Source organism: Tupaia chinensis, unplaced genomic scaffold (assembly GCF_000334495.1).
Source record: "Tupaia chinensis unplaced genomic scaffold, TupChi_1.0 Scaffold000039_1, whole genome shotgun sequence".
In the NCBI taxonomy this organism is placed as follows: domain Eukaryota; kingdom Metazoa; phylum Chordata; class Mammalia; order Scandentia; family Tupaiidae; genus Tupaia; species Tupaia belangeri.
The window spans coordinates 1,635,762-1,650,050 of record NW_006159494.1 but is presented as its reverse complement, the minus strand read 5'-3'; the positions used below and the strand labels follow the sequence as shown (position 1 = coordinate 1,650,050).

Sequence of the window (14,289 nt, the reverse complement as noted above, 5' to 3'; positions counted from 1 at the left end):
TGATGAGAGGGCAGAAAAGGTATTGCTGAGGCTGCGTGGGCTATAGGCATGAGAAAGAAAGGGGTGCAAAAGACACGGTGGGCCTTTAATCTGCAAAGCCGGGTAGGTGGGAGCCTCACTCAGTAAAATAAAGTATTGAGGGCCTCTTGGACATGCTTGGTTTGAGGTGCTAAGGAAGGTGCCAAGCTGGCAATTGGGTAAGTGAATCTGAATCTGTAAGATTACAGAGGACATGTGCACTTGCCAGAGAGAGAGAGAGAGAGAGAGAGAGAGAGCGCACACCCCATTGCCCCAGAAGCATGGTCATGCTGTGATCCTTTTCTTCCGTTTTTCCATCCCAACAGGATTCGGGGCAAACACACACGTGCACCCAGCATAGTTTTCAAGCCTCTGGGAAGCGGATTCAAACTAGTGTCAGCCATCTGAGATCTGGCTCCCAATGCATAGTGTTTAACCACTGCCCTTCAGGGCCATGGAAGGTCACTTTTTGTTTGTTTATAAGTAGCCAAATGAAGAATGCAGAGGACTATGAGAGCAAGAGGCAGGAACTCGTTAGTGGTAGGAGGAGGCAGCAGTTGGGTAGAACTAATCAGTTGTTCGTTCTAGTTAAAATGTTGGAAAGTATGTTTCCCAACATGGGCCTCCCACACCAACCCAGGGATGACGTCTCAGGAGGAAAGGCCTGGGCTGAAGTTACATGGTGATTTCTAGAAAGATAAATGGATTAAGATCTGGCCTTGCAAGCATGTCTCCCAAGAGGCAGTTTGCCTAGTGCTGAGCTTTTAGACAAGTTGTAAAGTAGCTTCTTGTAGGCTAGCTGCTTGCTCTGCCCCTCCTCTGTCTTTCCCTGATACAGTTTCCAGCTAGACCTTCAAACGGGTGACTTCCTCACTGGCAACAGTCCCAGACCCTCGCATTCTAGAATGTATAAGTCATAACAGATGTTGCAAATATTAAATGTCACACAGGCAGAAGCCCTCACACTCCCTCCCCAGCTTTTCTTTCCAGCGTCTACCTCTGGCTAAAGCAGGGCATGGCCCTAGCCTTGTTGTACCTTGTTTCTACCTCCTGGAAGTGGGTGCAAACCATTCCCAGGGGCTCAGGCCTTCCCTGGAGATGTGGCACGTTCTAAGTGGACAAGTGCAGGAGTTTCTGTGACTCTCTTGGGGGGAAGCTGTTTGGAAGCTCGGTACACTACTGTCTCTGGTGGGAGGGACCACGTTTGGGTTTTAGTTTGAATTTTAAGATATGCAAGATGCTTGACCAGCTTCTGGGCTTTTATTTAATTTCTTTGTTTATTTGTTTATTTTGCAGGGAGTGGTGTGTTTTTTTAGACAGGGTCTTGCTGTGTCTCAGTTGGCCTCCTTCAGCCTCCCAAGGAGCTGGGAGGCTCTCTAGGGTGGCCAGGATTTGAACCCAGGCCACTCATGTGCCCTCAGCCTGCTGAGCAGCAGCATCCATCATGCAGTCCTGTGACAGGGCCAGGCCTAATTTTAAATGAGCAGGTCTAGAGAGCCTTTGGTTTCCGAAGAAAATAATGTGTATATTTTAATGTTTCAAACCTTCTCTTTTCTTTTGGGGCTGAGCTTCTGGGAAAAAAGAAATCCTAGCACTTGTGGCTCTGGGAAGGATTCCACAGCCGTGAAGTCAGCAGGGAGGTTACACGTGCTGTTTCCTCCGAGGGCTCCGGGCAGCCTATAGGAGCTGGTGAGCTGGCGTGAGTGCTGAGTGTGTGCCACGGAGGGCTTCCCTGCCTGCTCCCGCTGGCCTGAGGACAAGAGTGGCTGGGAGCCCGCGTCTTCCCTCACGTCCACCATCCATCAGCTTTCAGCACTCCCATCTGGATCTGACTCATGGATCCTTGGGAAGGGGCACCGGGCTTCAAGATGCACAGCACCAGACAGGCCCTGAAGGGGCCACCCAGAAGCCTGAGTCCCAGGCCCTGCTCTGCTTGGCTGACCCTCGACAGTTGGTAAAATACAGGCATGAAGGGGAGGGCTGCTCGGAGACAGTGGTCGCTAAGAGCTTGAAGCTCAGGCTTACAGTCAGAACTCATTTTTTTTTAAGTTTATTTATTTATTTCTTAGGGCAGAGGCGTGGAAAGAAAGAGAGAGATCTCAACAGGGTCTTTACAACACGACCATCCCATCCAGCCTCAACCAGGCCAGATCATGGGCATGTGCACATGCTCTGGGGTGCTCAAGGAGGTCCTGGGATGTGAACCCAGGACATTTTCCACATGGGTCCAGTTCATTACTGCTGTGCCACCACCTGGCCCCAGATCTCAGTTTTCATCCTTGTCTACTGACTATTGGCAGTGTGGATTCGGATAAGTTGCCAAATGTCACCAAGTTTTCTCAGGCTTTTTCCTACAAATGGATGTACCTGAGCTATCTTGTAGGTTGTCATGGGAACTGAGTGTGGGAAAGTAAAGTTATGCACAGAACCTCGCATGCTGTTAATGAGTCTGATGAATAATGGCCATCATAGTCATTCATTAATAAAGAGACAGGGCAGTGTGCTTGGGGCGTAGGAAAAAGCCTGGCAAGGTTTGTGGAGAGCAGAGACTGTATTTTATGAAATGAATGAATGAGGTAGATTCAAGCCTTACAAAATTGGGAAGGGTTTGGTTCCACAGGGAGAGAAGAGAAGACGTTCCATTTGAAGGAACGAGTACAAAGCCCGTCCTGTCTTCTTAAGGTGCTGGAGGATCGGGTCTCTATTGATTTTCCCTCCACAACACAGACACGCTCCCACAGACGCACACTCCATACACAGAAACCTGCATGACACACAGACACACACCACCAAGGACACACAGACTCATATGCAGAGGCCTATATGACCCATAGACACACATACAGCCCCTGCTGTGCACACACACACACACACACACACACACACAAGAACACACATGCATGCTTCCAAAGACATACAAGGGCTAGCCATGTAGCACAGTGGTTAAACACCAGGTTCAAATCCGGGCTCTGGCAGCTCACAAACCAGGCACATGCATGTATATGCAGGATCCTAAAGGGATGGAGAATTAGAGGAAAAGGGGTTGCAGAGTGACCAGGCCAACGCTTTCTCTCTGTCTCTCATGTGCACATGCACGCATGCATGCCCTCTGGCATTAAAAAAAGGCACACACACAGATACATATAGGGTCTCACATGACAGAGAAATGCACATACCACCATGTGTGCATACACACACACACCGATACACACACACCATCATACACACACATAGGCCGTCACTCACATACCACCATACACACACCACACACATCCATGCACACCACACACAGACTCGCACACCTGGATATGCAGTGGGTTGGTGGAAGCGCAGGCCTCATGGCCCACATCCTGGCTTGCCTCCCCATTCCCATCCTGTTGAGGGGGCCTGTCCTGTATCAGGGCAGCAGGGGCCAGTTGGCTTAGTGTGTGCTGGCCTCAGGCCCCGTGGCCAATGTGGCCCTTCCCGCTGGGGTCAGCTGAGCTCCCAGCTCGGGCCTGCCTAATGGGTGCTGTGGGTCACGTCTCCCCTTCAGTGAGCCCACACGGCTGCTCACAGCAGGGAGAGGATCTGTGAACTGAATGAGGTCAGCCCCGCCCGCCGTCTGTGAAGCCGGGGCTGAGGCTGCAGCAGTAACTTTCCCTTGGGCGTTGGGCATTACATCCTACTTCCAGCCCTGCCTCTGGAGGAAAGAGAGGTGGCAGGGGCTGGCTCATGGGCTGGGTTAGACCTCAGGCCCTTTCTTGGCTTGTCCCTGTCCACGTGTCTTGGTGGCACGGGTCCTGTGGCCTGAATGAGGAAGGCTGTAAAGGAGCCAAGATCCAGGCTGGAAAACATAAGCCTGCCGTTGGCGGCTTTCCTTCCGCCCTGCGTGGACAGGCACAGGGCCGAGTGCATCACTCCAGGCCCACATAGTTTCCACCACCTTGCAGGGTTAGGGAAGCGAGGCATGGCTTTGGACCACGAAGCCAGTGGCGAGGAAACGTGAATCTCTGAGCCCCCAAATGATTGTTCCATTTAGCCATGTGGTTCATTTGCATCCTGGCAGACCGGGCTGAGGGTACCGGGACACTGGGTTCCTGTCTTCTCACACAGCTCTGAGCAGCCCCTCTCCCATCTCAGCCCAGCTGAGAGTGTGCCTCACGCTGTACCTCAGGGTGGTCCTGGGGAGGAAACTGAGAAAGGAAACTGCCTTTCTTGTCTGTAAAACGGGTATGAACATAGCTACAATCTACCTTGTCCTACTGTGTGAGGATTAAGTCAGAGAATGCACATAAAGCATTTAGTGCAGGGTCCGTACTGTCACTACTCTATGTGGCAATTCACGGTGTCTGAGGATGCCATCTGGGGACTGCGAGGGGACGGAGGGCACAGGTGTAACCAGCTGTGCAGGACTGAGGGCATCTCACAGAGCCACTGAGAGGAGCCCGTTCAAGGGACAAGGTAGCTTTGTGTTTTAGAAAGAGCTCTCAGGGGGGCAGCCCTGAATACATGGATGGAAGCAGGGACCCTGTGAGGGGCCATTGCAGGAGCTAGTGAGGACTCATGAGAGAGTGGGAAAATCCAGATGTGGCATGCCTTGGGAAAGCAGAAAAAGTGTCACTGCAATTCAGGGAGCCAAGGCCCTATTCTCATCCCACGTGACCTCTCGGGGCTCCCTTCCTTCTGCCAAATCGCTGGGACTCAGGACCCTCCGGTTCAGTGTGGAGGGAGGAGCAGAGCCATGTGGCCAGGAGGTGGACACCTCTGCCCCCACCCTACCACTTTCTTCACTGCCTCCTGAAGGGTCCTGCCAAGAAATCCTTCCCAACCCAGACGGCAGCTCCTTTCTCTCAGTGCCAGAGAAAGATGGGCAGGATGGGTGTGAGGAGGGGCCTTCCCAGAGACTCACAGTGTTCCAGATCTTACCTTTCCTTGTCACAGTCAAAAAAAACTGTCCCATTTCCGCCTCCTTGGTCCATAGGACGCCCTCCCTGGTCTGGAGCTGTGGGTCTCTCCACAAAATAGACTCAATTCTGGGAGCCTCTGCCTCCCTTCTCAAGCTCTGGCCCTTCTCTAGGGCTTCCCCAGGGATTTCTGAACAAAGGGACACCTGACCCTGGGGTATGCAAACAGGTGTCAGGGTATCTGGGGCTCATCCACTTGAAACTAGTTTAACTGAAAGGTTTGTGAAGGATGTGCACACTGCATGGGCACGTGCACACCCGCTTTGAAGTCAAATGCAACATCTAAATGATTTTTACATGAAAGTCAAAGCACATTTCTCATGCTGTCTTTTGAGCAGAGCCATGTGGCCAGGAGGTGGACACCTCTGCCCCCACCCTACCACTTTCTTCACTGCCTCCTGAAGGGTCCTGCCAAGAAATCCTTCCCAACCCAGACGGCAGCTCCTTTCTCTCAGTGCCAGAGAAAGATGGGCAGGATGGGTGTGAGGAGGGGCCTTCCCAGAGACTCACAGTGTTCCAGATCTTACCTTTCCTTGTCACAGTCAAAAAAAACTGTCCCATTTCCGCCTCCTTGGTCCATAGGACGCCCTCCCTGGTCTGGAGCTGTGGGTCTCTCCACAAAATAGACTCAATTCTGGGAGCCTCTGCCTCCCTTCTCAAGCTCTGGCCCTTCTCTAGGGCTTCCCCAGGGATTTCTGAACAAAGGGACACCTGACCCTGGGGTATGCAAACAGGTGTCAGGGTATCTGGGGCTCATCCACTTGAAACTAGTTTAACTGAAAGGTTTGTGAAGGATGTGCACACTGCATGGGCACGTGCACACCCGCTTTGAAGTCAAATGCAACATCTAAATTATTTTTACATGAAAAGTCAAAGCACATTCTCATGCTGTCTTTTGAGAGCCATGGGGGAAGAGTACCCGCTTTGAAGTCAAATGCAACATCTAAATGATTTTACATGAAAAGTCAAAGCACATTCTCATACTGTCTTTTGAGAGCCATGGGGGAAGAGCTGGGGTCTGCAGTAGATGGTGAGCGAAGCTCCCGGGTCCTCCAAGTCTTCTCTGCAGGCTCCAGGGGCCCCCACTCCCCCACTCTCTCCCATGACAGCAGCCATATCCATGACTGACTAGGTGTGACCTCTCTCCTCGTGCCTCCTTCTCCCCAGAACCTGAACATCCAGGTGGAGGACATCCGGATCCGAGCCATCCTCTCTGCCTTCCGCAAGCACACCCCCGTGACAGAAGGCTACGTGGAAGTCAAGGAGGGCAAGTCCTGGAAACAGATCTGTGACAAGCATTGGACAGCCAAGAATTCCCGCGTGGTCTGTGGCATGTTTGGCTTCCCTGGGGAAAAGACGTACAACACCAAGGTGTACAAGTAAGTTGCGGCAAGCAATTGGCATCCTGGGCTTGTGCCTCCCCCGCCCCCCACACCTTCTCAAGGGTCAGCCCTGGCAGTAGTGGGCTTCCTGCTGCCAGTCATGGCCCAGCAAGCTGGCATCCCTCCAGCAAGCCCTCCTGGCGCTCCCATGATGGGCCAGGCTCTGTGTTTGAGGACTGCACGTGCTGGCCTCATGCTCGAGGAAGTCACATACTCATGGGAGACGAATGACTAGGGCCGAGTGAGGGAAGAGCTACAGCAGAAGAGGAGGGCGGGATGCTCCCATCCTAGAGAATCTCACCTCTCGTGGTAACAGCTGGTCCCTGTGGCCACACAGGCTGAACCAGGGCAATACTCACTGGCAGAGCAGGGCAATGCCAACTTGAAGACATGTTGACATGCCCTTTGCAGACAATGACCCTGAGAAACATACAAACTGCAGCAACTGTTAAGTAACTGAGAAAATGCTCAATTCAGTCCTCTTCAAACAATCCCAGCTACATCTGACACTGCTGTTAGTACAGCCGAGGTCACTATCTCCCAGGGCACAAGAAGTAGAGAGTGCCAGGACTTAGCGTCTGTGGGCCATCCAGCAGGAGGATTTCAGTGTCCTGGCAGGCTGGCAGGTGTGGATGAGTTGCTGGCAGTGGGGTCTTCCTGTCTCCTCTGAAAAATGCTGTGCCAGGGGACCAGCAGTTGATGTAATAGTTGCGTCGCTGGACTCACACGTAGTCAACTGTGGTTCAAGTCCCAGACCTGGCAGCTTAAACTTCATGCCAGGCGCGTGTGCATGCACGCCCAAAATCCCAAGAGGAGAATGGAGAAGGGATTGGGGTGGGCCATCCCCTCTGGAGCGTGATTTCTCTCTTTCTGTCTTCTGTTTCTCTCTGTCTTGACGGCGAGTGCACACGCCCTTTAGCAAAAATCTCTCCAAAAAAACCCAAAAAACAAAAAAACCCAAATGTGCTAGCAGATGGTGTCGTGGTTAAGGTGGCTGTATTCCCACATGACTGACTATGGTCTGGTTCCTGGACCCGGCAGCTTAAAAATCATGCCAGGTGCATGTGTGAGGGTGCCCAAAGTCCCAGAAGAGAATGGAGAAGGGACTGCGGTGTGGCCGTCCCCCTTGTGTGTGGAGGGGGATTTTGGGATTTCTCACTTTCCAGCTCTTTCTCCCCAGCAAGTGCATGCACCCTATGTCAAAAACAAAACAAAACAAAACAAAACAAAAAAACAAGCAAACAGAATGATAATAAGGCCTGCTTCTGTTTACTGGGTGCTTGCTGTGCGCCAGGCACTGTTGTCAGGCATTTCATCCTCACAACGACACTAGGAAATAGAGGTCTGTTTTGGAGGCGAGGAAGCCAGAGGAAGGTAGTGTCGTGGCAGGCTGGCAGGTGTGGATGAGTTGCTGGCAGTGGGGTCTTCCTGTCTCCTCTGAAAAATGCTGTGCCAGGGGACCAGCAGTTGATGTAATAGTTGCGTCGCTGGACTCACACGTAGTCAACTGTGGTTCAAGTCCCAGACCTGGCAGCTTAAACTTCATGCCAGGCGCGTGTGCATGCACGCCCAAAATCCCAAAAGGAGAATGGAGAAGGGATTGGGGTGGGCCATCCCCTCTGGAGCGTGATTTCTCTCTTTCTGTCTTCTGTTTCTCTCTGTCTTGACGGCGAGTGCACATGCTCTTTAGCAAAAATCTCTCCAAAAAAAACCCAAAAAACAAAAAAACCCAAATGTGCTAGCAGATGGTGTCGTGGTTAAGGTGGCTGTATTCCCACATGACTGACTATGGTCTGGTTCCTGGACCCGGCAGCTTAAAAATCATGCCAGGTGCATGTGTGAGGGTGCCCAAAGTCCCAGAAGAGAATGGAGAAGGGACTGCGGTGTGGCCGTCCCCCTTGTGTGTGGAGGGGGATTTTGGGATTTCTCACTTTCCAGCTCTTTCTCCCCAGCAAGTGCATGCACCCTATGTCAAAAACAAAACAAAACAAAACAAAACAAAAAAACAAGCAAACAGAATGATAATAAGGCCTGCTTCTGTTTACTGGGTGCTTGCTGTGCGCCAGGCACTGTTGTCAGGCATTTCATCCTCACAACGACACTAGGAAATAGAGGTCTGTTTTGGAGGCGAGGAAGCCAGAGGAAGGTGGTAGAACCAGTGAATGGCAGACCCAGGCCTCAAACACAGCACCCAGCCACAGGCTCTCTGCGCCTGGAGAGCACTGACTCATGCTGCCTCTTTCATTCAAGTCAGGGAGGAGAAAGGTGGCTTCGAAGTCATGCAGTCTCTGTGACTCATGCTCCAGCTCTACCTCCAGTCCCTTGGGTGCAGGGCAGGCTTTCCTTCCCTGGGCCCCCTTACTCTCATTTCATCACTACATTGAGTAAGTCCTTCCTCTACCAGAACAGAAGCTGCCTAAGGGCAGGAGTCCATGGCTGCCCTTTGGGTCCTGCCTCAGCACTCACCATGGAGCCTGCATAAGCCAGGTCCTCAGTGAGTGCTGGCAGGTCCCCCGTCTGTGACATAGAGCTGTGCCCCAGGAGCAAAGCATGCATCCTAGTTGCAGGTCTGGGTGCTGCAATGCCCTGATCACCCACCCACTCCTGCCCTCTGCAGAATGTTTGCCTCCCGGAGGAAGCAACGATACTGGCCGTTCTCCATGGACTGCACAGGCACAGAGGCCCACATCTCCAGCTGCAAGCTGGGCCCCCAAGTGTCAGTGGGCCCCACGAAGAACATCACCTGTGAGAATGGGCTGCCTGCTGTGGTGAGCTGTGTGCCTGGCCAGGTCTTCAGCCTTCATGGACCCTCAAGATTCCGGAAAGCCTACAAGCCAGAGGTAAGGATAGGGTGGGAGGGAGGCTGTTTGGCTTCTGGCAAGGGTGGGATGTGTTAAAAGAGCAGGCAGGGACCCCCTGAGACAGCAAAGAGGGCAAGCCCCAGTTGAGATTTCCATTGCTGCTTTCTTGAAGACCAGAGTCCCTCTGGAAGGCACATACCTGGGAGAGGAGAGCACCTGGCCATCAGCTGCCACAGGCTCTGTGCACACTGTCTGCTGACCCAGCATGAGCAGATAATACAAGGGTGGTCAGGCACGGGCCACCATGGAGAAAAGCATGGATCATCCCCCAAAGAGAGAAGCATTCTAGACCTCTTTGAAATGTGAGACAACTACTTAAAATCAAGTGCAGGGCCAGCCCTGCAGCACAGTGATTAAGCACTGTGCCAAAGAAGGTGAATTCCACACAGCTGACCAGGGTTCGAGTGTAGGCCTGAGCACATGGCCGGTGTATGCTCATGTGCCCGGGGTACATAAACACAGGCACATAAGCACACAGGCATGCAAATAGAGGAGTACATACATGCACATACACAGAGACACACAGACATACACACTGATGGGTATATACACATACACAAACACAGGCACACACCCAGACATGATAAGCACATACACACAGAAGAACACAGACATGAAAATAGATCAGCATGTATAAACACAGAGACACATGTGACACAAATGAGCACATATATGCACACAGAGAGATATACACAGATGAGCACATATATGCATGTACACAAATGCACACAGACATGCATGCAGATGAGCACATAAATGCACAAGCACTCATGCACATAGGTGAGCACATACATGCACACACAGATGACCATATACACATACACACAAACAGGCACAAAACATGACACAGGTGAGCACATGTATGAACACAGAGATGAACACAGATGAACAAATACATGCACACAGGCATAGTATGCACACAGATGAGAAAATATATGTACACAGACATGCATACAGGTGAGACCATGCATGCACACACAGGCACGAAACATGTACATAGATGAGCACATGTGTACACACAGACACACAGACATGCTCACAGATGAGCACATACATTCTCATACATAGGCATATGTATGAGCACATAGATACATACACAAATATACAGGTGAGACCATGCATGCACACACAGGCACGAAACATGTACATAGATGAGCACATGTGTACACACAGACACACAGACATGCTCACAGATGAGCACATACATTCTCATACATAGGCATGTATCTATGTATGAGCACATAGATACACACACAAATAGGCATACATACAAATATACACATAAATGAGCAAACACATTCACACAGGCATACATACATACACACAGATGAGCACATACACAGGAAAAGACATGCATACAGATTATCACATGCATGTGTGAACACACAGACATATGTGAGATGAGTAAATACATGCATATGCACACAGATATAAAGAAATGTGCATAGATGAAGATATAAATGCCCACATGAAGGCATATAGATATTCATGCAAATGAGCACATACACATACACACAAACAGGCAAATGAATATGCACACAGAGGAGCACATATGTGTACACGCACACACAGGCTCAGAGACATACATGAAGATAAGCATGTAAACACAGGCACACAAATATGCACACAGATGTGCACATACAGAGAGGCATACAGAATGAATGCAGATGTGCACATACAGGGACATAGAAATTCACACAGATTAGCACATAAACACACATGCACACAGAATTTACACAGATGAATACATGCATGCACACACAGACACTCAGACATGCATGTGGATGAGCACATACCTGCAGACACACACACAGGCACCCAAACATACCTATAGGTGCATAGGTGCGCTCATAAATGTGCACACACACACCTGCACACAGGCTTACACCAGGTGAGCAAATACATGTACACACCTATGCACACAGATGAGCATATATACACACACACACAGGCATGCACACAGATGAGCACAAACATGCATACACAGAGATGCACACAGGTGAATACATACATGCACACAGACAGGCACAAAGGTAGCACAGACATGCACACACAGAGACATGCACAGAGATGAGTGCATACACTCACACACAGATGTGAACACAATTGAACATATTAGTGCACACTCACACATAAGCACACAGACATGTACACAGATAAGCACATAAACATGGGCATACAGACAAATATGGACACAGACATGCATATGTACACACACATAAGCACACAGACATGTACATGGGTGAATATTTACATGCATGCTCATACTCAGGCAGATAGACATGCATGCAAATGAGTATATAGACACAGGCACACAAACATGCACACCAATGAGCACAGACACAGAATGTATGCAGGTGTGCATATATTTGTACATATAAGCACACCAATGTGTGCACAGATGAGCACATCCATGTTCACAGTCACACTGGCACACAACTATGCACACAAATTAGCATCTACACACACAGGTACACAGAGATGTACATGGATGAGCATATGCATGGACACACACAGGAACATAGACATGCACACAGATGAGCAAATACATGGGCAGACAGGTATGCACACAGGTGTGCATATACATGCTCACACAGAGACACACAGATATACACATTGATGAGCACATGCATACACACATGCATGCACACACAAGAGCACATAGAAACAAACACACAATCACAGATGCATACATATAGACACACTGATGTGACATGCATGTACACCTACATACACTGGGACACAGGCATACACACAGGTGAACATATGCATGCACACAAACATACATGCAAATGAGCACATACATGCGAACATGCACACAGACCACAGGCACACAGACATGCACGCAGATTAGCACATACCTGCACACACATTCTCAGACACACAGGCATGTATGTAGATAAGCACATACATGCACACACAGGCACAGAGATTAGCTTATATAGTCACACACAGAGACATGCACACTGATGAACATATACATGCATGCACACACACATGCTCAGAAACTGATTCAGCCCAGTGTATGGAAACAGATGGAGTTGATGACTTAGGTCCCATCTTGTAAGGGCCAGTTGGTGGCATAGTGGTTAAGGTGGCTGGATTCCACGTGGCCAAGTGCACAGTTCACGGCCCAGACTTGGACGCTTGGAAAACATGCTGGGCACATGTTCACGTGTGCCCCAAACCCTGAAAGGCAGGAGAGATGGAGGAGAAGGGACTGCAGCATGACCTCCCCCAAGAGGGGTGGTGCTTTCGTACTTTTCCTCTCCCCCTCCTCTCTCTCTCCAGTGAGCACCCTTGCCCTCTGGCAAATAAAACAAAAACTGAAACAGACCGTGATCCACTGCAGTCAGGCACTGGCAGAGGGTGGGGCTTACTCCTGTACAATTCAACAGATTCCAAAATGAAAGGAAACCTTCCAGCTGTCAGTGAGCAGAGGGGTGTTTATACTGCAGCCCTCCCCCGCTCTGCATGTCTAGTGGGGCTGCATTTCTGGAAGAGCAGGCCAGTTTGGACTTGGAGCAGAATCAGGGAGCGTCTGGGCATGCTCCCAGCCATCAGTGTGCGGCAGCTGCCCACCCCGACATCTGCTCTCTGAGTCATGACCATATTAGGTCTGGCTTTCTTGGTAAAGCCCCGCTTCCCAACTCTGTCTTCCCATTCTCCGCCAGCTCCCTCCGGCCTCTCATTGGTGGGCACAGTGGAATCACTGCAGTGTGATCTGCTTCATACTCTGGGGTCCCCCCGCAGGGACTGACTGCAGCACTTGGTTATAACAAAGGTCGAATTATGCTTCATTTGGAATCTGCATACTTTGGAGGGTGGGAGCTTCTTTCTGTAGCTCTAAAGCTTGAGGCTCTGGAGTAAAGAGGTGGCAGGAAGTGCTGATGGTAGGACCCTTGAGCCAAACACAGGTGAGGGGATGAGCTGCTGGGGGTCTCCTGTGGGCTCCCCAGTGCTCCAGGACAAAAGCTCCATGCCAGGGCTATCAAGAGAATCTGCCTCAGAGTGAGCCTCACCCCACTCACCCCTAACCGTACAAACAAACCAAGCAGTTTCAGCTCCCAGATTGGGTACCTGGCTTGGTACAGGGCAGGGGGGAAGGAGGGGAGTGGATAGTGATCGCCACTGTGCACACGTCACCCTATGCACTCAGCAGGACTGTGTGTCTCCAGCAGCCCCTGGTGCGGTTGAGAGGCGGTGCCAATGTCGGGGAAGGCCGTGTCGAGGTGCTGAAGAATGGTGAATGGGGTACCATCTGCGACGACAAATGGAACCTGGTGTCAGCCAGCGTGGTCTGCAGAGAGCTGGGCTTTGGGAGTGCCAAAGAAGCAGTCGCTGGCTCCCGGCTGGGGCAAGGTAAGGAATGGGAGGCATCGGTGGGGCTCTCTTTCCAGGAGAGACTGGCACCCGAAGCCCAGCCCCAGAGATGGCCGTGAGTCCTTCAGGCTCTTCTTGCTCCTCTCTTCAGCAGCTGCTGCTCTGTTAGAGAACCCCATGCCCCTCTCCACACCACCCGAGCAACAACGGGTCTTAGAGAACACTGAGCCCCCAGTTTATGGATGTGGAAGCTGAGGCCCAGAGAAGGGAATAAGTGCCCAAAGTGAGAGGACATATTAGTGATCAGTGAATCATTCCCCTGGTCACAGAGAGCTATCAGTCTCCTTGCCTCTTGAACATTCCCACAATCCACTTCGCTAATCGCCCAGTGTGTTGGTTTGTGCTCTGCTGAGACCTACAGTACACGGGTTGCCCATTCTGAGGAATAAGCAAGTGTCTGATGACATAAACATTCCATTTATCATGGGCGTATGCCGTGTGACCGAGTTATTGCACCCCGGAGCAGCCAGAGGTTTCCGAGGGCCTGCAAAACTCCGGGAGAAGAGGCATTTGGCATTTTTGATGCCAACCTTGAAAGGACCATTGGATGATGTACCATCGGCCGTGCTGGGCACAGTCAACTCCAGTTGGCAGAAAGGGAAAAGTACCACATTCAGTGTCAAGGCACAGAGCAGTCAGGGTCAGTCCCTGGTCCTGGCTGTAGCTGATGGACCAAGTGACCACACCCATAGCCAGGGG

General features: G+C 51.0%; 1 protein-coding gene across 1 annotated transcript in view; it reads left to right on the top strand.

Annotated features, from left to right (window-relative positions):
- LOXL2 (lysyl oxidase like 2) overlaps nucleotides 1-14,289 on the top strand; it is a 97,012-nt gene that overhangs the window by 49,049 nt on the left and 33,674 nt on the right. Inside the window, exons 4-6 of the mRNA XM_006140670.3 lie at nucleotides 6,132-6,343; nucleotides 8,964-9,186; nucleotides 13,386-13,569. Of these exons, the coding sequence (XP_006140732.1) occupies nucleotides 6,132-6,343; nucleotides 8,964-9,186; nucleotides 13,386-13,569 (619 nt within the window). The remainder of the gene's footprint in view (nucleotides 1-6,131; nucleotides 6,344-8,963; nucleotides 9,187-13,385; nucleotides 13,570-14,289) is intronic.